We start from the raw sequence: 24,719 nt of genomic DNA, 5'->3' as shown, positions 1-24,719 counted from the left end.
TAGATAATTCTAAATTAATTACTTTATATCTAATAGTATAAGAAAGAATAAAATAGATAGTACTATAAGCCTTATTATCTATCTTCTTCTAATCTTAAATTATCTTTTTAATTCTCTCTTACTACTTAAAAAGCTTAATATTATTAGATAATCTAGTCTAATAGCCTATTTCTTATAGCTCTAGCTTCTTATAAATTCTATTAATAGTCTACTAGACCCCCTAGCTATATAGGTAAGTCTTTATAGCTTTAGACTATATTTAGTAGAAATCTATATCTATAAGTAATAGTAGCTTATAGAGATCTACTTAAGGTATCTTAAAGAAAGGTTTTAATAAAAGAGATAAGGTTTTAGATATATCCTTTAAGAGAATAAGGTTTTAGATATATCTAAGGATAACTACTAGGCTTCTATACCTATAAGGATTCTTAAATATAAGAATCTTTTACAGGGCCCTATTAATAAAGATAATAAAAGGATAATTTCTATCTTAGGTGGAATGTCTAGCCTAGATAAATATTTTAGATAGAATATCTGCTAAAAGAGGCTTTTAAAAGTAAAAAGTAGTAAAATAGCTTAAGGAAAGAACTTAGGAATAATTCCCTAGAGCTCTCTAAGAGGCTCTGGGCTTATAACCTATAGAATAAATAGAGAGAGGTTCAGAATATAAAGATATTTTATTAATTTATTATATATGTAAATCTATGTTTACTATTATATAGTGGAAGGAGCTATCTACTAAGTGAGATCATGTGATTGGATCTTCGCCATACTGAGTATGGCCACACAAACCGCCCGTTGTCAGCGCTTCTCAAATGCTGTAAGGTCCCTGATCGGCGTTGACATGGCGAGACTGGTGTGAACAGGGATGTCAATGTATGTGAGTTTTGAAAAATCAACGACGCCGAGGCTGAGACTTGATTACACATAGATATGAGCATGATAGGCAAAAACTGTGATGCCAAGACCATCCACAATAATCATAGTTATCTCGAATGAGTACTGTCAGCTAAATATATAAGAACAAAGTACTGCATAGAAGAGGCGCTCACCGCATTACCCGTGTATTCCTTTGCATACACTGGCGCCTTTATGAAGAGACTACTCCCAGTACATCTTTAGAGATGCCTTATAGAGCAGCTCTTCGTGGAACAACTCCAGGCCGTACAAAATCAGCGGACGGCACGAATCCCGCGAACATTGAGACTGGGTTACTAAACTATTCTTTTTAAGTCTGGGAATAGCGAGCGCGCGACGAAGCGCTTCAGGATTCCACGAATGACTAAACTACCGTGGAGGGAGTAGTTGGAGAAATAGTTCCGGGGTAGTAGAGGCAGCACTGGACATGGACATGTCCCTACGCTGGTATATAGGACAGGAGATCTGCAATAATCCCAGGGACTGAAACTGAAACTCTACATAGATTACAATTAAAGTTTACAACCCTGAAATCCTGCTCTAAGATAGTATCCGTTTTACTGTGCATGTCCATAGTTTTTGTCCTTTCCGTACATAATCAATATCAAGCCCATCTAATATAGAGAAGAAAATAGCACTGTAGGTCTGTACCTACCCAGTCTATTAAATAAGTTTCCATTGCAGCCTTTATCGAGTACGGAGTATCTACAGGGAGAAATGCTTAAGTTCTTCCCTTCCTTGGAGTAACCGTCTGAAGTTTGCTGCTCGCTAAAATGGGAAACCTCGTATTCACGCGGCCTAAACCTTCCACTATACTCTCTTTAGGCCAAGCGCGTCAACACAAGTCTGAGGACTGCAAAATTGAGGGCCAGTAATGTTATTTAAAACTGATCATTCAGCCTGAGTCCTTTTATTCCTCTTTCTATCCTGTCTCCACGCAGTAGACCCACTACGATAACCAACACGCACAGCTTACGGAGTACTTTTGCTCAAGACATCATCCAGCCTGATCAGTCCAAATGGCGGATGTCGGTGAGTTGGCAGTTGAGTTGGTTGGAGAAGCCCTCTCTTCTGGGTCAGCAGATAATGCATTATGTTCAAGGTGCTGCCATTAACACAGTAACAGAGACCCCCTCTCTGCCGCGGTCAAACTGCTCGTTGGGGCAGGAGTAAAAATCACCCAGTTCTACCTCGACCGCCGAGCCTGTCAGCAATTCCTTGAGGAGATCCAGACGCTTTTTGTCCGCCTGACCAAGCTGGGGTATCTCACACCGCTGATGCCTGCCTCGCAGGAAGAGGCTAAAACGGCCCGGGTCGGATGGATAATGACTCCAGCCGGAGTGGAGAGGTTGTTCTTCACCGCATACACAGACATCAGTCGTGCGCGCGACCGATTCGGACTTTCAGCCGGACGCCTCAAATCATTCGGATTACAGGAACCGGTCATCGTGAATGTCAACTCCCCGTCCAAAGGCGCCGCTATCCGCGAGCGCCTAGGAGCAACGTGGCCGGCGGAGTATCGCGAATGGATGCTGCAACGCATCAATCCCTTTCAGTTTATGCCGACTATTGCGAAGACTGTTCTGGGCCGGTATGCGCTCAGCATGGTCCGCAAGTCGTTGCGCTCGCCAGCGCACCATGATCTCCTTCTCGCCCGAATCCTCGGCCTGGCGCAGTTCTGCGGTCTGGGAGAAGTGAGTCTCGCCGACCTGATTGAGCTGATGGCCCATGCTTGTTACTATGAACGAGTGGCGAGACGCTATATTGCGGCCATGCTCGGAGTGCATTACACTGTCTTCACAGGGTACGCGTTGGCAGACAGCTTTAACGGACAGCTGTTGGGGAGTCTGGAGAATCCGTTTGAGAATTTTGCTGAGCTAGCGGCAAATTTCTACGATTCGCTGGTGCAGATCGGCGTTGTGGAATACGGCAAACCCCGACTCAACCGAGCAGAGGACATGCCAAATGTGAAATTTAAGATCGACCGCGGAGCAGGTCCGAAGCACGGTGAGCCCATTTACATGATATCCGGCTGGGCCGAAGCGCTTCTTCGCCGGCCGCGGAATCATCCACATGTCCGCTCGGTGGCCAAGGACTTTACCATCGGACTCGCAAAGGATGTGGGCAAGAGCTTCGTCCCTTCGCCGCTGCTAAGAAAGATGGGCAATTTGGGGCGGAATGTTTTGAAACAGGACGTGCATGGGAACAACTGTTATTATGCTGCCGAGCTCGAGACGATTGCCGTCAGTATCAAAAGGACACCAGGAGGGCAGCTGGTGGGCAAAGTATCGCAGTTTGGCGACTTTCGGCCCATTCCCTTTGGTGGCCAGGGGGTTTTCGGTGTGCAGTGCGGGTGCCATCAAGCCGATCCTAAGAAGACCATCCAGGGGTCCAGTCTTAATGGTTGTTCACTAGCGAGTATGCACAAGTATCGAGCGGACGAGAAGCTGCACATCGGGTATGACGAGACGGTCTACCACTGGACGGCCGGAGACCTGCCCATGATCCTCTTCTGGGCAGACGGACATGTTACAGGGACGTATATCCAAGTTGCTGGGGAGTGTGTATATTGCGCTACCAGTCGAGCATTCGGGACTGGGTGTAATCTCATCATAGCAGGAGGATGGTGAGCGCCTGACAGCCAGCTTCACAGAATCAACCGACTGGGGTATACGTTTTCTGGGCCAGGAACTAGTACATGAATGCAGAGAGAGAGACGCCGAATGGTTACCCGCGGCTTCAGGAGATGCATGTATATTCTTAACGAAGACGAATACCGATATTCGAGCTTAAATGATAGACCAGTTTCCGCTGGCTGTTGAGCTTGCCGGCTTTGAAGGCATCAAGCTCCATGGCGCAACAGTTATCTGCTATATTAACTTGTTCGTAATAACATCAATTCTCATGCTTGTAGTATGGCGGTTCGATGAAAGCAAGGTTGGAGTTCTCTTCGGAGGGAATTTCATTGGGAGATGAAGTAACTTTTAGCTAAAGTCTCCGAATGAGGGTCTTGCTTACCAATCTAGCCTTCCCAAGAAACATTCCATAACTAAGAATAAGACTTGTTGCATGACTTGCATTTGACTGACTAGGCGTAGTGACCTATGAATGTTTCGAGCATGGTGACACATGAAAACATCAACAAGGGCCCTGAAAAGTCCACATGGATGCGTAATCGTATGGATGTAACAACTTAATTCCGAGGCTGACATGGTAATATATCGTTATAAATATCACAACAACTTCTCCACATATGAAGGCTTGGTTTAGCACACTGAAAAATCCTATTTTATAGTAGAGCATGGCTGGGCGCGCGAAGATCCTCGTTATTGGCGCAGGCGAGCTGGGCAACCAAGTCTTACACTCTCTTGCCCAGCATCCTCATCGAGATGGCGCAACGATTGCTGTTTTACTACGGCCTTTGAGTATCGCATCCACCCATCCGAACAAAGTCAAGGAGCTCGCGGTACTGCGCAACCTGAATGTGCAACTTATTCCTGGTGACATTGCCAAAGATTCCGAAAAGCAACTCTCAGACATCTTTGGTGCATACGACACAATCATCGGCTGTACCGGCTTTGCAGCTGGCTCTGGCACTCAGCTCAAACTTACCCGTGCTGTTCTGGCGGCTCAAGTTCCTCGATACGTGCCGTGGCAATTTGGAGTGGATTACGATACTATCGGACGAGGTTCCGCGCAGGATCTATTCGATGAGCAGCTTGATGTGAGGGATCTCCTGCGCTCCCACAACCGGACTAAGTGGGTGATCATATCGACTGGCATGTTCACCAGTTTCTTGTTTGAGCCTTGGTTTGGGGTCGTCAACTTCAAGGATGATACCATAGTGGCCCTTGGAAGCTTGGATACCAAGGTATCTGTAACAGCACCGGAGGATATTGGCAAAATTACTGCTGAGGCTGTGCTTGGCTCGAGAACTGACTCGGTCTTCGGTAACAAGCCGATCTATATCGCTCGAGATACCTTGACTTATGAACAGCTGGCACAGTTAGTGGAGAGGATCACCGGACGCAAATTTACCAGGCATATAAGAACCGTGGAGGCTGCTCGGGTTGATCTTGCGAGGGACCCCGACAACGCCTTGTTCAAATATCAGGTCGTTTTTGGTGAAGGGCGTGGTGTAGCGTGGGATCTGTCACAGACTTGGAACAGTCAGGTTGGGATCCATGCTTTGACTGCGGAGGAATGGGCACGACTTCATTTACAGCATGGTGCATAGTCGTCAAGGTCTTTACCTCATGAAGACGAGTGTTACTTGAACAAGAACACCTAGACTCTGACACCTGGCTCGCAGTACCCATCCCGATCCGGGCCGAACCTGCTATGGATATGGTTCGGCCTGGGGTCTGAACTGCGGCGGATAGTTATTCGTATGTATTTTGATATCCCGGCGACGGGGACAATAAAAAATTCTAATCATCGGACAACTGAAAGAATGATAAGGATGTCTCCATGTAGAGCATCGGTCGTGAGCATGAAGCAAATATCCTGTCCAGACTTGAGGAACACTACACCTACGGCTAATATCGGCCCAGCAAAATGCGTATATGTGGTCTCGTATTGCCAGCACAACCATACGTAGGAGGGAATCAACGCACGCCCTGTGGGAGACATATGAGTCATATGACATCAATACAAAGGATATGGTAAATGCATAAATATGGGGTACATATCAGCTCTATACCTCTACTTTTGAGGTCATTTGGATAATGAAATATTGATAATCCAACATCACTATACTCACAATGGTGAAACTTGATACATTTGAGATTGATCATGTAAGAGATGTGCAATTTCTGGTAGAGATGAAAACAAACTGATCGGAGTGCAATAGTGGATTCTGACTCGCAGTCCTGGAGCGAAGCACAATCTTGCCCACTCATATTCCCTTCCTGTCACTATCCAGGAGCTCAGTTCGCTAGGTAAAGACGCTGTTGAACATGCTGATAACCCCTTGGCCACGACTCTGTCACTGCCAATGAACTATGGTCCATCTTTCAAAGGCCTTGAAGAGCTGCGCATGAATATAGCTGCATTGTACGCCAGTGAATCACAGGCTGTCATATCTCCCAGCAACATCATCACCACACCTGGTGCATCGCTGGCAAATTTTATCGTGTTCTTTGCCCTGATCGGACCCGGAGATCATGTCATTGTCCAATATCCAACTTACCCTCAGTTATACTCTCTTCCAGCCTGTCTGGGTGCGGAAGTGAGCATCTGGCAAGCAAGCGAGAATAATCATTGGCGGCTGGATATGGAGGAATTAGAGCGTCTCATCCAGCCCAATACCAGGATGATCGTCTTGAAGTAAGCGGTCTCCTTTCTTTCTCAGGTCGTTTCTATTCATTTAACGCTCTTCTACTCCAGCAACCCTCAGAACCCCACAGGCACCATTATTACCAAGTCAACTCTTGGTAAGATAGTCGACCTGGCCCGGCGACACTCCATCATCGTCTTCAGCGATGAGATCTATCGCGCACTGTACCATTCAATCTCGCCGACGGACCCCGAATATCCCCCTTCCCTGCTCGCATTTGGATATGAGAAATCAGTCGTGACGTGCTCACTCTCAAAGACCTTTTCCCTCGCCGGGATTCGCGTGGGCTGGATAGCTTCTCATAGTTCTTCCATTCTCGATCTCTGTCTCAACGCGCGCTCCTATACGGTTATCACGGTTAGCCAGATCGACGAGAGAATCGCTGCTATGGCCCTCGAGCCTGTTCGTCTGCGCGAATTGATGAAACGCAACCTAGGTCTCGCAAAGCACAATCTAGAGGTTGTGCAATCATTTATTGACCAGCATTCTTCGGTCTGCGAATGGGTACGCCCAGTAGCTGGACCAGTCGGGTTTGTCAAATTTAGTCGAAACGGCGTACCCATTGATGATCTCGAACTGTGTATCCTTCTGCTCGAAAAGAAAGGTGTGCTACTCGTGCCGGGGCAAAAGTGCTTTGGAGAGATGTTTAAGGGTTATGTTCGCCTGGGGTTTGGGCAAAGCACCCAGGCTTTGGAAGCTGCGTTGGAGGCGCTGGCAGCTTTCATTAGCGAGGATCATGAGGTGGTGCCCTTGGCTGAACGCAAATAACCAAGTTGAAGTCTCTTGGTGTCAGGAAAATAAGTATTATTGTTTGTCATGCCCTCGTTAATTAGTATCTAAACATTATAAGTCTAAAGATTACATACTATATGTTGTATCGCGGTGTCTACTTGTTTACTCCCTCCAGCACCATGGTCAATAGAGAGGATTATGTACATCCCGAGACCCTCGCTCAATGACCTCTTCTACGTTCCAGCGTGGGGGACTGATCAGTTTCCGGGCATCTCTAACACGCAGTCCCGGAGGCAGCGGTTCTTTTAATCCTCCAGCCACGCCTGTGGAATACTTTAAGCCCAGAATATCACCGACCTCGTCACATACTCGGAGTATGTGGTCAAGATCATCCTTTGTGTGAGCAGCAGAAACACATAGGCGGGCCCGAGATAGCTCCAGTGGGGTGGCTGGATAGGTCACCACCACGACAGAGATCTTCCGTCGTAGCATCTCATGGGAGAATGCTGGCATCTTGGCTGGGTTGTACAGCATTAACGGCACAATGGGCGAATCATCATGTCCGTAAACTATAAAACCAAGCCTTTTTAGGCCCAGTCGCAAATATCGAGAATTGAACCCAAGTCTCTGTACCCGTTCCAGGCCCTGACCCGGGTGGAGAGGATCCTCATCGGCGATCAGTCGCAAAGAGGAGGAGATCTGTGCCAGGACGGCAGGAGCAGGGGCCTCGCCGAATATTTGTCCAGCATTCGTGGCACGGAGTTTCTTAATGAGGGTCTTGTCTGCCGCAATATACCCACCATTGGCACCAAAAGACTTGGTAAATGTACCCATGAGAATGTCGACCTCAGCGGGATCGACCTTGAAGAAATCGCAGACTCCCCGCCCACGAGGCCCGACCGCGCCGATGGAGTGAGCTTCATCAACGAAGAGGTAGAATTTATATCGCTTTTTAAGCTCCAGGATGCGAGGCAGATTGCACATAGTGCCTTCCATAGAATATAGACCTTCGACCGAGACCAGGATCTTCTTCCAGGGCTGGTGGGTGCGGGGTTGGCCCTGGGAGATTGCCTCTCAAAGTCGTCTCTCCAGATCCGCCATGTTGTTATGCGCAAAGACCTGGATGGCAGCTCCCGAGAGACGTGCCCCGAAGCGAATGGACGCATGATTGAGTTCATCCGAGAGGATCAAGCATCCCTTATCCATGAGGGCAGGGAAAATCGTGGCATTGGTAACAAAGCCCATGGAAAAGACAATCGCATCCTCCTTGCCCACGAACCGCGCCACTTGTTGCTCGACCTCGGCATGAAGCTGTGGTGTGCCGGGTTCGGCAACAGAGCCGGCCATAGTGATTCCATTTTGACGAATAGTTTCTTCGGCGAGATCGGAACAGGGACCCTCGGACTGCGCAAATCCAAGATAGTTGTACGAGCTAAGGTTCAAAGTGTCCGTGGTCGTCCCTGTGAGCCGGAAATGGAGTTTGTCATCCGATTGCTGATCCAACAAAGTGATATATCTCCCTGGAACCCCGGTGGTCGGTCGCTCGAAACAGTCATTGATCCGCCGCTTCATGCGTCGTGTATAGAAGCTCTCGAAATCGCTGTACAGCGATGCATAGCCATTTTGCGGGCGGAGGTGCTTGTATGTGTGAGATCGGAAGTACTTGTCGCAAAAGTCATGGAAGTGGCCGAGGAAGATCAAAACGAGGAAGCTGATGTAGGTCGTGAGAGCGGTAAAGTATGGCGGCTCGTCGAGGATCGGGTCGGGGATTTCGCCCCCGCTGTGTTTGCTCACGTAGAGATGCGACGGATCGCCAAGGGGACCAAACTCGGCGTGCTGCTTGGCGAGTCTCTGCGCTTCGGCTGCATTGTAGATCTCACCGGAGACTGCTCGAAGAGAGGTAAGGGCGATCGAGTGAGGTTCAGATTTGCTCCGTCCGGTCTCGCCTGCTGTTGTCGATAAAATTTGTGGGCCAGTCGCGCTGGTCAAGGGTTTCTCTTTGCGCTTCCATCGTGGCATGATGGGAAACCAACCGAGATTGTGGAGGAGAGATGCCGTGGTGGATAAGCAAAGTGAGGAATTTTGATGGAGTTTGGGTTTGGGAGGTGGGAATACCCGCCCGTGCCAGGGAAGAAACCTGAGGCAGCAAATGCTCACGTGCCGACTTCCGAAAGTTCCGATGCTTCTGCGTGATTGGTTGAGCAACGCAGGCAACCACAAATCCCTCCAGAGGTCTGTTTACCTAGATGGTGGATTGGTGGTCCATCGTCGAGCGCTTAAATGATTCGGCAACCGGATGTGATGGACCAGAACTCAACTGGCGACGGTGATTCTGGTAGCCTCGACTTCGAGGACATTCTGCATCTGCAAAATCTCCCAAGCCCTGGAAGCATTGATGATATAGTTTGCGAACCCTGCAACGACGTTTTTGAACAACGAACCAACATTGGGTCGGTTCATGGAGACCTCTCCTTCTTGACTGGTCAGGATTATCCGCCTCTGGCTTCCCAGGCCCGAATTTCGCCCAGGTCGGAAGATTCGCTGAGCGAGCATGCTGTAGATCCGGCAATCTTGGAGGGCTGCCGTCTCCCAACTACAGAACAGAATCCTACTAAAACCGCATCTGGTTGCACTACCTACTGAGCCTGATCTCCCAAAGTTAACAAAGTCTCTGTCGTTATCGATAATCGTTCTCAAAAGAGGTCAGCGTGCTTATCTCGGGGGGCACACAGCAAGAACGCATCGTTCTCCACAATTCTGGCTCACTTTTCTGCTTTGACAGCAGAGGACCGGATGCAGTTCCTGTCCTGGCTGTTCGAAGGTGCTCTATCTCAGTGTCTGAATTCTCCCTCGAGCACAACGACCACTTCATCACGAGTCGCCTCGAGGGCACATGCCGCATCAAGCACTGACTCTTCACCCGACTTGGAAGATGCTCCAGCGGACTCTCACTCCTCGAGGAAAGGCCTCGCATGGTCGTCGGGAGAAGATAGACTACTAGTGAGGCTGAAAGAGGAGGAAAAACTGACATGGTCGGAAGCAATTAGCCGGTTTGATCAAGTCTTTCCGGGAAGAAGTTCGGGTTCCATTAAGGTACATTGGAGTACAAAACTCAGCAAACGACGGTAAAAGCGTAGCGAAATGCTACTGGTCTCGACGAATCTCTAAGGGGCTTTCAGTGTATCTTTAATTTCTAATGTCATCTATCTCCGTGTTCAAGTCCGCAATTCAGTACACTCTCGCCTTTTCCACCATACTTTTCCTGATCCTCCATTGTTTCCGTAGGAGCTGTTGCAGCCATATTGCACACATATCAATCGCAAGTTGAGCGAGTCAAGAATAAGTGTCCTCCAGCATCCAGCCATCACGCCAGTATTCAGTCACTAATTCACTTCATAACCCCAAGTCGCCATAATAAGCCTGAGAAGGTTGTGATTTCGACTCGAGTTTTCTCAGTTTCAGTGGTGGGGGGGGGGGGGGGGGGGGGGGGGGGGGGGGAAATGGGGGGGAAGCAAAATATTCTTGCACTCTATAGATAGGTTCGATAAAGGTGCTCACGGATACAAATATGCGGACATACTATGTGGTATTCTTTTTTCTTTGGAAGTCAGTCACTCAGACCACTAGCGTCCAATCAGAAGGTTGTAACTATATAGGCAAATCAATGGGCGACATATACGCTGATCACGTCATTATTATTTATTAATAATCAAGTTTATTGTCTATTTAACTATATCTAGCCCTAAAGTTATGACAGACCACGGGTCCGAGGCAGAGTCTGGTACCACTAGGTGAAGCTGCTTACTGATCTCTGCTCCTTTGCGTTCCTGGGCGTGAGCCCTGTTTGAATGCTGTCAGTTCCTTTTCCTCGCCCCAAGTCGCCTATATACGCAGGGCATTTGAGCCATAACTGGTTCTCCTCGGTGTCTCAAGCAGATCGGGTGTTCCCTAGGTTGAGTGCCTAGGCTATCCTTCCTGCTATCCTTCCCCCATCCTCTCCTGATCACGTCATGAGACTCTGGTCCAGTTGCCATCCCATGTACCGGCGGCTAGCTAAGTGCAGGAATCAGGGGGCCCATGTTAGTGCTGTGAGCAGTCTCGTGTTTCACCTTTCCTCTGGGACGAGCCCTAGTGTCTCCAGGAGGTGCTGCACAAAAGCTCCATGCATATTTCATTGGTCAGCGCGAGCTGCAATGGCAGGACGGACGTAGGTACATGAACCTCCAGACTATTTATGTAGTTCTGTTTGCAACCACTCATCCTCTTCTAGTTCCTTAGCAGAGCTTCGTTTTCCCGGCTCCCACTGTAGCATCTTTCGTATGAGGCAGAGAAACTTCTCCTTTTCCAGTCCCTCAAGAGTAGTTTCCCTCTCTTCGAGCGGAGTGTGTTCTTGTACTGGAATTCCAGCGCAGAAGTTACCTAGAAAGTCAGATATAATGAGTGAATACCCGCCTTAGATAATAAGACGGCAGTTGACTTACCTTCCTCCGAAAAAAATTTTCGGGTCAGATTCCCTCGTGCAAGAAGACTAGGTGGCGGCGGGCCGAGAAGACATATCATTTCAGCAAGGTGCGCTCGACTCCGGTAAGTCCGAAATTCTGGGTCCTGGCCAGTGAACAGGGACCTGCCTTCGAAAATGTTCCAAATCTGCGACGTAAGTTTTAACCTTTGCACCACTATTATTAGACTAGTTGTCTTACCATGCATCCAACATTCCATATATCAACACTGTATGTCCATGGAGCTTCCAAAATTACCTCTGGTGCTCGATAGATATCAGGTTGAATGTCTTCCAAGTGCTTCTCATCACCGAGTACAGCTGAGCCAAAGTCGCATAGAACCGGGGCACCTAATTGCTTAGGCATTCTAAGTTCCCGGGAAATGTAAATTGTCCTTCCATCTAGCTCCTTCCTAGGGCTGGGGTCCTGAAGCTCATTCTCTTCAAAATCACTAAAAACCGAATCATCGGCGATGCCAAACATAATATTGTCCGCCTTAATGTCTGATAGCATTCCCAAGTAAATAACAGAAGCAGAAGGCGGAATAGGAGCACATACCAGTATGTATAATCTTGCATTCTGTATGTAGATAGTCCAGTGCTAAAAACAGACGGTGAAGCACAACAACCAAAACTGGTGTAGGCAGTTTCCGTATTGGGTTGCGGAATAGAAAAGCTAATACACTCTCCCATAATGGAGGATGCACAAGGCATCGATGTTTATCTTCAGGTCCATCAACATCAAATGAGTCGAGCAATGATCTGACATATTTATGACCTGGATGTTTTTGTGAGGCCCCTCCAATGCGTTTGTATATGTTGAGCTCGTCATCCAGTTGCTGCCCTAATGATGCAGACTTGATGAATATCTTGAGGGTAACATAACGACGGCAGCTGTACTTTCAGTTAGTGAAAGAGTAGAGGCAAGATAATCATATACATGGATTCCATGGGCGTCTCACTCCATGTCCCGTGCAAGCCACACAGTTGAGCTAGCTCCAAATCCTAGCTTTCCCACGACTTGATATCGGTTCTTGAGGATTTCTCCTATTTGTGTAGGATAGTACCGGGCAGCAACATAACCTGGGATGGTCTCCTCTTCAATTGCCTGGCTTGCAGGTATCCGAACGAAGTTCGGGTTCGAGAAGTTAAGTGATGTCCATCTTCGTCCGAGCAGGGGTAAGGACCGTAGAAGAGATGTCATCATTTCTGAGATGAGGGGGAACAGGTTTATTGCAGAGGGCTATGGAAAAACTCAGATGCTGGGAATATCGAGACAACATTAGATGGTGGTATGCGCTGGTAGCTTCGGACGGAGATAAAAGACAGGCCTGCATTTTCCTCGTTGGGCTGGTTCAGATTACTACGGTCGCGTCCGTTGCCCCGCGATTGGACGCCAGGTCTTTCGGGGGTCGATTACTTGCAAAGTCCTCGACGCCAGACTCATCACGCTCTGAACTAATATTGTCAAGGTCGTCGAGTAGATACTCAAGGTCATCATTATACCCAGTATCGTCATCAGTATGATCAGTATCGTCAGAAGCCTCTTCGACAGTTGCTTGAAATTTTGGCAGATCCAATGTCTGACTCTCCAAAGCTGTCATCATTGAAGGATAAATCCTTGGAAACATTATGCTCAGCTCCATTAGGGGCGTCTTCAATAGATGGCTGGGTTTTCGATTAAAGTAATCTTCTCTGAGAGTGCTTCTCTGCTCGGCCGCCTGCGCAAATTGTGCCAGGTGATCCTGTTTCCGATCCTTCTGCAAAATTGCTCTGTGAAGTCGGTACATCCGGCGGATTTGAATCAGGAGTCGAGTAGGAATGTCCTTGACTGGGAGACGGAGTGTATGGGGAGGTTTTAGAGTACTCGTGATTCTCAGGATTGTTATTGCAAGTAATGCGAGTTCGTGCTTCAAAATCAACTGCTTCATCCTTATTTAAATACTCTCCCTTGAGGCTGGTTGTTGTATTGCTAGGTAAAATCTGATCGACCCTCTCGATTTAAGTCCCCGCTGAGTGTCTAACTTGATGCAGTTCATATTAAGATCTATAATTATTCTAAATATAATTTATATATATAATACTTTCTATCTTTACTAATATATTCTAGAGAAGAAATATAAGTTTAAAAAGTTCTAGAATTCAGCAACACTATTACTTAATTTCTCAAGCCAATGATGCTACAATAAAAAAAAGACCGACTTTATCAACCAGGAACTAAAATATATATTACTCAACATAAACACAAGCTGAACTTGCCTAGAAATACCAGACCAACGAGAGTTGTACACTAATGGTTTACTCATGGGAAAAGGTCAACAATAATGACTCGAATTTTCAGTGCCTGATCGATAATGCATGGAGTACTTCAAGCTGGTAGGCTATGCGACCAGCTATGGTATAATGCTAGCAAATTAAGTATAACCAGCAATTCAGTGTAATACTGACCATCAGCACACGGCCTCCATCCAAGGCAGCAGCAGGTATTCTATTGGTTCAATATCATGCAATACTGGATCCCACTCTCAGGTCCATTAATGAGTCGGACCCCCGGCGGAGCGCTGTGAGGTTAGCAGAGGGGTATGGGTCCATTCAGAGCATTAGATGTAACATTAAGAAGACTAATAAACCCTTCTGCTGGATATCATAATTACAAGATTGGCTCACCCATTCACACAGTGGAGATCATTATCTATCATACAAGCTTCCCAAGTGGGGTGAAGCTTTTGCTGTACATTTCTTGGTGTTGTGTTTCCTAATAGGGTAGAGAGGAAAGGGATACAACTAATATTGCTTGTAAATAAAAGCATGGGGTTTCCCAAAAGTAACTGCTGTTTATTTGTCAATCACTCCAGAATGCATTTCGCAGTCAGTGCAATCACCCTGCTCGTGGCTAGCACCACCCTGGCCCTGGAAAGCCCTCATCGCAAAGCTGTCAGACCAATCAAGGTAGATCATGGCCATCTAAAGACCCGGGCTGTCACTGTCGCAGATGACGGAGGCTATAAGTATCTGAATAAGAAGACACAGCGTACGTTTAATCTACCTACAAGTCTCCTGGTCTGATGATTGTTAGGATTTCTCGTAAATGGCACGGGCATTCCCGAGGTGGACTTCGACGTGGGTGAATCTTACGCCGGTACCCTTCCCAACACGCCAGCTGGGAATTCCAGTCTATTCTTCTGGTTCTTTCCATCTCAGAACCCCAATGCACAGGACGAGGTAGATGTAGACCCAGCATAAAAATTAGTGCACCTGACTGACAGTCGGCAGATCACCATCTGGTTGAATGGAGGCCCTGGATGTAGTTCTCTCGACGGATTGCTGCAGGAAAATGGTCCCTTTCTGTGGCAATCTGGCACATACAAGCCCATCCGCAATCCATACTCTTGGACTAACCTGACCAACATGGTCTATGTGGATCAACCACCTGGAACTGGCTTCTCCCCGGGGCCCTCTACGGTCAACAATGAAGAGGATGTTGCAAGGCAGTTCAAGAGCTGGTTCAAGCACTTCGTTGATACATTTAACCTGCATAGCCGCAAGGTGTATATTACTGGGGAAAGCTATGCTGGACAGTACATTCCTTACATTGCCTCGGCCATGCTGGACGAGAAAGATACAAAGTACTTCAATGTGAAGGGCATCCAGATCAACGATCCATCCATCAACGACGATTCAGTGATGATATATGGTATGAACATCTTCCGTCATGTCTGATCATTTTATTCAAGGCTAATACATCGAGTAGCACCCGCTGTCAGCCACCTGAACCAGTACCTGAACGTCTTCTCTCTCAATGATACTTTCGTCAAGGATATCAACGAACGTGCTGAGAAATGTGGATACAACAAGTTTCTGGATGAGGCTATCACCTTCCCACCTCCAAAGAAATTCCCCGTCGCCCCAGACCCATTCCAGAACAACTGCGCTCTCTGGGATGAAATCGTTCAGGCGGCCTACTATGTCAACCCCTGCTTCAACTTCTACCATCTCACCGACTTCTGTCCGTATCTATGGAATGAGATGGGCTTCCCCTCTCTGGCCGGAGGTCCCAACAATTACTTCAATCGCTCGGATGTTCAGAAGGCCCTTCACGTCCCTCCAACGGACTATTCCGTCTGTGGGGAAAACAAGATCTTTGCTAAAGGCGACCAATCCGTCCCCAGCGCCCTTGGACCTCTCCCTAGTGTGATCGAGCGTACCAACAATGTCCTTATCGGACATGGATGGCTTGATTATCTGCTATTCGTGAACGGATCTCTCGCCACGATTCGGAATATGACATGGAACGGTGCACGGGGCTTCCAGCGGCCGCCTGTAGAGCCCCTCTACGTTCCCTATCATTATGGCCTTGCAGAGCTCTGGACATCTACTGCGCCGAATCCATACATTCTGGATGCTGGGGCTGGATATTTGGGCACGGCGCACACTGAGACTGAGCGCGGCCTGACCTTTTCAACAGTCTATTGGCTGGCCACGGTGAGAGAATCATCTATGCCTACATGTTTCGTGCTGACCACCGCAATAGAGATCCCGCAGTATACGCCTGGAGCAGCTTACCGTCAATTGGAATTTCTGCTCGGGCGTATTGACAACCTGTCATCGCCTGGAACCTATACTGCTTAGGGAGTCCAGGCCTCACAGGCCACCAGCCTCGCTCGGTAGGGGTGCGATGTTAGAGTGAAGGATCAACAGGACGCCAGATTTTCTATCTCAAGGGATACCTTCAAAATTTAGGACTTGTTAGAGTACCATGATCGATGGGAACGTCTACGAAGAATTATAGAAAATTCCAATGTTGACCATAATGGGGAAAATGTCTGATGTCATTGAGCCGAGACCATCTCCACACTCGCCAAAGTCTCCACATGTTAAAAATGATTCCCAACCTTTTCAGTGTATATAGCGGTGGGAAGTCTGAAAATAGAATGAATTCTTGGAAATACGTCAATATCTGCTGGCTCTTTGCACTGCGTGTCCAGAATGAGCACGCAACATCCGCTATTTATCGCCCAGGAAGCCGTCTGTTTCTACCCTATCAGCACCATCTATGATTCCTGTCCCCGTTATCTCTTCTACGCTCTTCTTCTGGCCAGCTGCGTGACACGATGGACTGGATGGCTGGCCGACGTGCTCCTAGGTGCTGCAGCAACATACGCAGGAGTCGCCGCCATCCAGGCTTTCATTCTCGTTGCCAGTCCCTCGTCGCCCGTGGACCCCGGGCCGGTTACCATCCCATATCTCCCCAGAAATTCCAGCCTCGGGGGTAGTTTTCCTCAGCTCATCACGGAGAGAAACAATGTGGCGGTCCAGCCAGCCGCTGTGGAGTTGGATGCCGATGCAGTCAATGCTATTGTAATCACAGGCTATCTTGTGTTTCTGCCCTTGCAATGCTGGTCCCGCGTTCTCTCGCAAGAGCGCATCCGAGTTATCCTCTTCTACCTCTGGAATATCCTGATGTTCGCTGGTTCCATTTGCGCGTTGATCTACTCAACTACTGTAAAAAACACACCGACCCAGTATATGTTCTGCTATCCTGACCTTCCTCCGTTCGACGAAACATCCAGCGATGGGTGGCAAGCCTCATGGCGAACATCCACTTGGAACAATAGTGTCTGGAGCATATTCTCCAATAACACCCTCTGGGGCCAACTCGGCGACATCTGCTTCAACCCTTGCTTCAACACCAGTCAGATTCTTCGCCAGCAGCCGTCTTTGAACGTGTGGGTTGCGACCAGTCACTCGGAACTGGACCATCCGCACTCGTTCTGGAACAAGTTTGTATATTCACGGCGCTACATATACAGTCTTCTTGGCTTCACTGTTATCTTGAACATCATCCTGCTTGTCTCAAGGTTCTTCCCCTACAGTTCTCGAATCCCGTCCGTGCAGATGGTGGTTGTTTGGCGAGAACGCAAGGCCATACGGAGCAGCTTTCGGGAGGGATTCTGTCTATTGAAGTCACTTGCCCGCCAAAACGATTTCCCTTCACGCAAGGGCTCTACTTGGCGCCGGTTTCGCTCCGTTCTAAGTAGGCCATTTGCCAAAGAATGCCTCCGTCTATTAGCAGACTCACTCATTCTCATCGGACTGTTACTGAGCATCATCATCAGCCCGTTGACACTGATTGCGTTCGTCGCCTGGATCGAATGGTACATTCACAACGATGGACCGTCCCAGGAGAATCCTCAGCAGGTTGGACAATGGTCGTACCTTGTTTCCATTGGGCTGTTGCTCATTTCCGCGTTGATCCTGAGATGGAAATATTATGTTGCCTCAACTCAGGAATTAGATGATGAAATACACACGCTCAGAGAGCGCCTGGCTGATGTGGAGAGCAGAAGGTTGTTGCATGCAGAGTGACAGACATGCAGAGGCCAGTCATCGAGCTTGAAGGCTTCCTCCAGTGCTGCTCCAGCCAGCACTTGGGATCGTTCTGTCTTCGTCACCAGGTGTCGTCGAATTTGGCTCTTGGGTGCCCCGAATCTGGGAGCGGGAGATTGGAGACTGTCGTGTAATGATCCTTCCAACTATTCGATCCGATATTGTCACTGCCGATGTAAGAGTATCTGGTATCAATTGACGAGGCGGGTTGGGTCATCTTGGAAGATTGACAATTGCTACATTATTCTCTTGCTGAGCATTTGGATCCATGAGTATGATCTTCACTGCTGGGCTCAGTGATGTGTCGTCAACAATGGCGTTGAAGCAGTCCATTACGGCCTTCAACTCTGGCAACGTCCTCGGGTTGTCAAAGAGAGAGATGGTATCGATCTTGCCGTGGACTTTAGTATCCTCGTGAAACTGTTCTAAAGGATGGTACAGCAAATCGCATGGACACGTCAAGTCGTGGTTCTCGAGACCTTTGACAAAGTCCCCGTCGCCGATAAATCAGGTCACAGCGCTTCATCTCCAACAGCCTCACTAACAGCTGCATGGAGAGAAAGCGAATCAGTCCATTGGACCGTAGATAGGAGCAGACCCATCATCGTACGATCGACTGTTTGGTCAGGGTGTACACTCCAATAGACCTCGGGCACCTGCTCAACGGCGGTCAGAGCAGCAATCGTCGATGTGGAATGTCCCTTCTAGCAAAGAGGCTCATTTTGCTTATGAAGAGGACTACGATGAATTTGACGAGTAAGAAGAAGAAAGGTACGATGAGTATGGCCAGGATGCAGGTCCAGCAGGGCCAGCGCGTGTGGATCTATCCAAGGATAGAGTGACATGGGGCCGATTCTTAGCTATCCTGCAGCATGCCTTTAGGTCCTTGTTTACGTCTTGTCCTGAATATAGATATCCTGCCGAGGCAACGGGATTGTTCTACGAAAAAGAACAAAACTTGCATATAACACTCTAGATGTCTGTAAGACCAGTGTAACCCATCGGCAAATACACAAAATAGGAAAGTGCCGAGATCGGAGGATTCCCGCCTCATCAACGTCTTTTCAATTTGGACCAGCCCTTCTCCTGCAACTTCCACTATTTATTTGCTACAGCCGTTGGAGATCAAACACTCTATCCAGATATTTGCTCCACTACTCATCTTTGATCGGCTATCCAATAAATATTTCATGTCTTTGACGAGGATTGAAGAGCCCTTTGCATGTGGTTTATGATGCTGTTTAGACGCCTCGGGCAGCTCATTCACTTTTCTAAACTACTCCACCAGAATGTAAAAATATATCGACATTCCATATCTAGCACAGCTCCATTATCCAAAAGGCAAAACAGCATTCCAGCAGCGTATTACCGCGGGGGGACGTCGCGTGCCATCTTCTTCCGAAAAGAGGATCTCCCGTCGGACCAACAGCAGTGGGATGACATCGTCCGCGGTACCATCGGCAGTCCCGATCCATATGGACGTCAACTAGATGGAATGGGGGGTGGCATCTCTAGTCTGTCCAAGGTGTGCGTGGTCAGCAAATCCGACCGGCCGGATGCTGATGTCGATTACACCTTTGTTTCGCTAGGGGTGAAGAACATGGATGTCGATTATTCCAGCAACTGTGGGAATATGATCAGTGCGGTTGGACCATATGCAGTCGATACTGGTCTCTTCCCTGTGGCTGGCGACGCCAATGACGCTGTCTCTGTCCGAATTTTCAATACCAACACGGGAAAGGTCATCCGCTCTACGTTCCCTGTAGTGGACGGGGAGGCAGCAGCAGCTGGTAATTTTGCGATCGACGGCGTGGCCGGAACAGGCGCTCGAATACGGCTCGATTTCATTGACCCTGCAGGCTCCAGGACGGGTACATTGCTGCCAACTGGGCAGGTTGTCGATTGCTTTGACGACGTTCCCGCATCATGTGTTGATGTGGGCAATCCATGCGTTTTTGTGCGTGCTTCTGACCTGGGAGTTCCAGGGAATCTGGCACCGGACGAGATCGACGCACATCCTACTATACTCCAACAGTTGGACTCTATCCGTCGGCAAGCTGGCGTGAAGATGGGACTGGCTGAGAGACCGAAGGAGGTGCCTGGGAGTGTTCCCAAGATCTGCCTTGTATCGTCACCGTCAGATTCGTATACTTCCGGAATGATGCAGACGTCAAATGATGTTGATTTGGTGGTTCGCGCTCTCTCCGTCGGCCAACCGCATAAAGCCGTTCCCATCACCGTCGCTTTGGCTCTTGCGACGGCTGCCAGAGTGTCCGGCACTGTTGTGGCCGACGTGGCGAGCGACAAGCCAGTCGATCCTGCTGGCATTACTTTAGGCCATGCAAGTGGCAATCTGCTGGTCAGCGCGGATTTTGATGCCCAAGGTCATTTAAGCTGTGCGACGGTCTATCGAACAGCGCGTCGGATTATGGAGGGGCGTGTCTTCTGGAAAGATACTTCTGCTTGAACACGTGGAATATATAAATTGTTGTAAATATGGAGTTTCCACGCCGAGTTTAGCGGCTTCCACATTATCAGGAGATGTGTTTATATTGTTTGAAAACAGAGGTACGACTAGTGAGATTTTATTGTACATATGTCCATTGCATAATATCATAAATGAAGCTTCCTTGCTTGATTATACATCCCCGACGCGAAGTAGACAGACTCGTTAAGGACAAGTGCTGGTTGCGCCTCCCTAAACCGCGGGGAAGTATTAGGCGGATGAGTCACAAAGCCTACGCTATAGATATAAAGATCAATGAATGACTGAGACTAGCCCTAGCTATTCATGGTGATATATTAGGCACTTTCAAAGGTCAAGTATCAATACTAGCTATCGGTTCACTATGACAGCCTCCCAGCACGCCCTGCTTCTCCCCGAAATCCTCTGTTCTATCATCGCGTGGGTAGGGGAAGAGCCATGCAACCACGACAGCTTCTACGACGCGAAGCGCGACAAAGAGATATCATGTTCAAGAGAATATACTCTTCTGTGTTGTGGTCTAGTCAATAAAAGCTGGTATTACGAAGTGATGCGCATCCTGTGGAAAGATCTCGATCCGCCCTTGCGGTGGCATAATCTCGCATGTCAATTCCGGTCCATTACACCAGATCGTCGCCAGTTTTACGCCAATTTCGTAGAAAGGGCACGTCTTCATACGGTCATGGATGAAAATGACGATTGGAATAAGATTTTAAATGGTCTGGCGTTTCCTAGACTACGATGGCTCCATCTATTCGTGGACTTCCGCTCGAAATACATTCCACGGATCCAAGGTCATTGTATCGAAGAGCTTGACGTGGATCCTCGTTGTGAGCCATACGTATATCCAAGGGCCTATGTGAACGCAGACACCATGAGTGCGATCTTGGAGCAAATCCCCGTAAGTTCATGACTGCCACAGGGCTGACTTGCATTCGGGGGCTTATTGAAGACAAGGTTGTATTCGCTGATGTCAGGGACTTGATATTCTCGGAAACGGCATCGGTTTACAGAGGAGCTCCGCAGCGGTTGGCTGCTCGCCTTCCACGCCTCAAGAAATATGATCATTGTTGCTTAAGTGAGGTGGACGAGCGATGACTACATCAGCACCATTTATACGCATGGCTTCTGAGGAACACGATGGGGATTGAACGGACCACAATGTACATAGAGGTCAGCGAACTATCGGCGGTATTTACCTCTTTACCTCGTTGAGCATCCTGACCAGCACCTTCTCCAACCGCCTGACTCCCTCGGTCAAGTCCCTTTCGTCCTCCCACGCGAAGCAAAGTCTCAAACATTGATCTTGAGACAATGAGGAATGATCCCCAGGGACGACAAAAATGTCACCATTGCCGACGATCAGATTCTCCTCCCGCAGTGCTCTTTCAGTGACATCGCGAGCAGTGAGTGCCTGGGGTAATCTGATCCACACAAAAAAGCCTCCAGCATGCAATGCATCGCTTGCATCCGTATGTATCTCGACTCCAAGGGAATACAGTCTCTCCTTGACCGCCGACACCATAGTGGAGTGTCGGCGACAGTATGTTGGGATCAGCATCTCTCTTATATGCTTCGTGACAGAACCATCTTGTAGCATTTCATCAATGAAGGTCGACATGAGTTGAGATGGAGGGCCGCCTGACACTGTAGAGCCTCTATGTGGTTCCTGTTTAGCCAAGAGGGCAGTCATCGTTGGTAGGAAGAATGTCTTACACTTGCGACAAGCCGTAGACTAACTGAGGCTCTCCTTCGGCCCATCCGACGCGACAACCAGGGGCAACGATCTTGCTAAAGGTCCCATTACTGACAACATTACCGAAGCTATCCCTTGGTCCACCATCAAGCGTCCGATCCAGATCCAGGACGCGGGGGAGGACGGAACCCCATGAATTTCCATGATCTGGTGAATGAGCGACAGACCAGTGCAGAAAGTCGTAGACGTCGTCGCAAATTACTAGAGCATTGAACTTGCGAGCTAGGCGGACAAGAGTCTCTCGCCTCCTAAGTGACATGGTGACGCCTGTGGGATTGGAGAAGTTGGGCACGCAGTAAATGACGTGTTTGAATATCTTCCTGTAGTGTTCCGGACGCTTGCATCCTTCTCCCTATGTAAAATTTAGCTATGGTAGTTTCTGAAAAGGTTTCTTCGGCTCACCCTCTCTGCAACTGCCTCGTCATTAGCGAGAGCGCGTTCAAGAAACCCCACGTCCATCCCCTCCCCATCTTCAGGAACAGCCCTTAACCTCCGGTAGAACCCTGCGTCATCAAAAATCCTGAATCCAAGATGGTAAGACGCCTGTGGCATCCATATGTACCTTGTTTGCGATGGATCAGTGAAGACTTGGAGGATACTCGACAAGTTCTGGCTCGCTCCTCCGGTTATGCAGATCCGATCCGCTTGAATCGGCTGAGAGGGTTTGTAGTATTCCGTCAGCCACTCGGCAAGGTGAGTCCTGAGCGGTAAGTGACCTTCGTCCGGCCCATAGTCCAAGCCGGTTACTGTCACATCCGGCTTCGACAAAGCCGATACTGCAGCATCACTTAGGCGCTGGGTGGGAAAAAGAGCCGTGGCTGGCGACCCTTTCAGCAAATCGATACAAGGGGTTGGAGACATGGAAGCACAATGAGAAAGCAGAACCTTGTTGAGTACGGAGATCAACGACGGCCCTGACGCATTTTATACACTGCTAACGAGTTGGGATTGACTCTGACTTAGCGTGGGGATACATGGTTTCCGTTTTGGGTAATCAAGGCGACTCAACCAATCACGGCATGCCAAGCAATGGATCCGACGGAAGGCACCAAACCATGGGTCTCCGCATGTCCTTTTGAGTTCTTGACTTTGGCAGCGGCTTATATATAAATTCTTCTTTGCTTCTTCTCTTGCTCCTTTTTCTTCGTTCACTCTCAATTGTGATTCATAACCCGTATAAGATAGCAACACAATGGGACACATCAAAGAGTTTGCTGTGGAAAAGGCAAGTAGATTACTGTTAGTTGCATGAGTTGAGGACTGACTTTCACAGTGGATGGACGAGCATGAAACATGGGCAACTCACAATCTCGCTGAGACTTGCTGTGCTTCCGTCTCACTCAACGATATTCTGGCCCTCGCGGGGAACAAGGACAGAGCTAGCCTTATCGACTTCTCCCAGAAGCAAACCTATGGGGCAATCCGGGGCAGTGATGCCTTGCGCTCAAACATCGCCAACCTCTACCGCGACGAGGAATCCGAGCCATTATCAAAAGACAACATCCTTGTCACCAATGGCGCTATCCAGGCCAACTTTCTAGCTCTATATACCAATGTTGCTCGGGGTGACCATGTCATCTGCCACTATCCCACCTACCAGCAGCTCTACTCCGTTCCCGAGTCCTTCGGCGCTGAGGTCAGCCTTTGGAGGGCAGACGAGCAGAACGGATGGCGGGTCAACTTGGACGATCTGAGATCACTGATCAGACCAAATACCAAGGTCATCATCATTAAGTGAGTACGGATACTCTAGCAGCCATCAAGTTATTTTGATGTGAAGTGAAATGTGGACCTGACAAATTCACAGCAACCCTCAGAACCCGACCGGAGCTGTTCTGAGCCGCGATGTGCTGGAGGAGATTGTAGATATTGCGCGCCAGCATGGCATCATCATTCATAGTGATGAGGTGTACCGGCCGCTGTTCCACTCCCTGCAGGACGGGCAGGAAGAGCCGCCTTCCATTCTCTCCTTCAATTATGAGAAGACCGTTGCCACTAGCTCAATGAGCAAGGCTTTCAGTTTGGCCGGGATTAGACTGGGCTGGATTGCGTCCAGAAGCCGGAAAATCATAGAGCAGTGCGCGACAGCCCGCGACTACACTTTGATTTCGGTCAGCCAGATCGATGACCAGATTGCTGCATGCGCATTGTCAGAGCCCACTGTGAGTGATATTGTCAAGCGTAACCTCGACCTGGCAAGAGGCAATCTAGATCTCCTCGATGGCTTCATCAAGGAATTCGCCTGGGCTGCGCGATGGGTCCGACCACATGCGGGCACCACAGCGTTCATCAAGTTCGTGAATAAGGACAACCTTGCAACTGATGATGTGGAGTTCTGCAAGCGTTTGCAAGAGGAGTGTGGAGTGATGTTCGTGCCAGGCAGCAGGTGCTTCGGAGAAGACACAAACTTTAAGGGCTATGCCCGCATTGGCTATGTGTGTGAGCGTCAGGTTTTGATTGACGGTCTGGGAGCGTTGCGGAAATTCATGGCTGACGCCTATCACTCTCTGCCAGTGGCCGTTTGAGGAGCAGTAAAGTAGAAAGATGAAACTGCAACTTTAGGGCGCAACAAGAACGACAAAATCTATGTACTTGCATCAAGTAG

The 24,719-nt window shown here is 48.6% G+C and overlaps 10 protein-coding genes across 10 annotated transcripts; 7 read left to right on the top strand and 3 right to left on the bottom strand.

Moving 5' to 3' along the window:
* Nucleotides 1-1,937: 1,937 nt before the first annotated feature.
* Nucleotides 1,938-3,548, top strand: Aspvir_001780 (uncharacterized protein; the record flags this gene model as incomplete). Its single annotated transcript, XM_043273388.1, has 2 exons — nt 1,938-1,993; nt 2,045-3,548. The coding sequence occupies 2 exons, from the start codon at nt 1,938-1,940 to the stop codon at nt 3,546-3,548; spliced, it is 1,560 nt and encodes a 519-aa protein (XP_043129323.1).
* A 671-nt stretch (nt 3,549-4,219) lies between these two features.
* Aspvir_001779 (aromatic alcohol reductase) lies at nt 4,220-5,155 on the top strand (the record flags this gene model as incomplete). The annotated part of the gene is made up of 1 exon (XM_043273387.1): nt 4,220-5,155. One exon carries the CDS (start codon nt 4,220-4,222, stop codon nt 5,153-5,155), a length of 936 nt encoding a protein of 311 aa, XP_043129322.1.
* A 526-nt stretch (nt 5,156-5,681) lies between these two features.
* Nucleotides 5,682-7,024, top strand: Aspvir_001778 (putative aminotransferase; the record flags this gene model as incomplete). Its single annotated transcript, XM_043273386.1, has 3 exons — nt 5,682-5,714; nt 5,771-6,246; nt 6,307-7,024. The coding sequence occupies 3 exons, from the start codon at nt 5,682-5,684 to the stop codon at nt 7,022-7,024; spliced, it is 1,227 nt and encodes a 408-aa protein (XP_043129321.1).
* A 147-nt stretch (nt 7,025-7,171) lies between these two features.
* On the bottom strand, nt 7,172-7,984 carry Aspvir_001777 (serine palmitoyltransferase component; the record flags this gene model as incomplete). Its single annotated transcript, XM_043273385.1, has 1 exon — nt 7,172-7,984. One exon carries the CDS (start codon nt 7,982-7,984, stop codon nt 7,172-7,174), a length of 813 nt encoding a protein of 270 aa, XP_043129320.1.
* Nucleotides 7,985-8,062: 78 nt separating this feature from the next.
* On the bottom strand, nt 8,063-9,007 carry Aspvir_001776 (serine palmitoyltransferase component; the record flags this gene model as incomplete). The annotated part of the gene is made up of 1 exon (XM_043273384.1): nt 8,063-9,007. One exon carries the CDS (start codon nt 9,005-9,007, stop codon nt 8,063-8,065), a length of 945 nt encoding a protein of 314 aa, XP_043129319.1.
* A 5,335-nt stretch (nt 9,008-14,342) lies between these two features.
* On the top strand, nt 14,343-16,115 carry cpdS (putative serine carboxypeptidase (CpdS); the record flags this gene model as incomplete). The annotated part of the gene is made up of 4 exons (XM_043273383.1): nt 14,343-14,517; nt 14,563-14,708; nt 14,760-15,180; nt 15,238-16,115. The coding sequence occupies 4 exons, from the start codon at nt 14,343-14,345 to the stop codon at nt 16,113-16,115; spliced, it is 1,620 nt and encodes a 539-aa protein (XP_043129318.1).
* A 357-nt stretch (nt 16,116-16,472) lies between these two features.
* Nucleotides 16,473-17,852, top strand: Aspvir_001774 (uncharacterized protein; the record flags this gene model as incomplete). The annotated part of the gene is made up of 1 exon (XM_043273382.1): nt 16,473-17,852. The coding sequence occupies one exon, from the start codon at nt 16,473-16,475 to the stop codon at nt 17,850-17,852; it is 1,380 nt and encodes a 459-aa protein (XP_043129317.1).
* A 1,243-nt stretch (nt 17,853-19,095) lies between these two features.
* Nucleotides 19,096-20,340, top strand: Aspvir_001773 (DUF453 domain protein; the record flags this gene model as incomplete). The annotated part of the gene is made up of 1 exon (XM_043273381.1): nt 19,096-20,340. The coding sequence occupies one exon, from the start codon at nt 19,096-19,098 to the stop codon at nt 20,338-20,340; it is 1,245 nt and encodes a 414-aa protein (XP_043129316.1).
* A 1,213-nt stretch (nt 20,341-21,553) lies between these two features.
* Aspvir_001772 (aminotransferase-like domain-containing protein) lies at nt 21,554-22,975 on the bottom strand (the record flags this gene model as incomplete). Its single annotated transcript, XM_043273380.1, has 3 exons — nt 21,554-22,016; nt 22,075-22,466; nt 22,517-22,975. 3 exons carry the CDS (start codon nt 22,973-22,975, stop codon nt 21,554-21,556), a joined length of 1,314 nt encoding a protein of 437 aa, XP_043129315.1.
* A 331-nt stretch (nt 22,976-23,306) lies between these two features.
* Nucleotides 23,307-24,639, top strand: Aspvir_001771 (putative aminotransferase; the record flags this gene model as incomplete). Its single annotated transcript, XM_043273379.1, has 3 exons — nt 23,307-23,339; nt 23,388-23,848; nt 23,922-24,639. 3 exons carry the CDS (start codon nt 23,307-23,309, stop codon nt 24,637-24,639), a joined length of 1,212 nt encoding a protein of 403 aa, XP_043129314.1.
* Between the last annotated feature and the right edge of the window lie 80 nt (nt 24,640-24,719).

Source organism: Aspergillus viridinutans, assembly GCF_018404265.1.
Source record: "Aspergillus viridinutans IFM 47045 DNA, scaffold_10, whole genome shotgun sequence".
Lineage (NCBI taxonomy): Eukaryota > Fungi > Ascomycota > Eurotiomycetes > Eurotiales > Aspergillaceae > Aspergillus > Aspergillus viridinutans.
The sequence above is the reverse complement of the archived record's forward strand: the minus strand, read 5'-3'. Positions and strand labels throughout refer to the sequence as shown.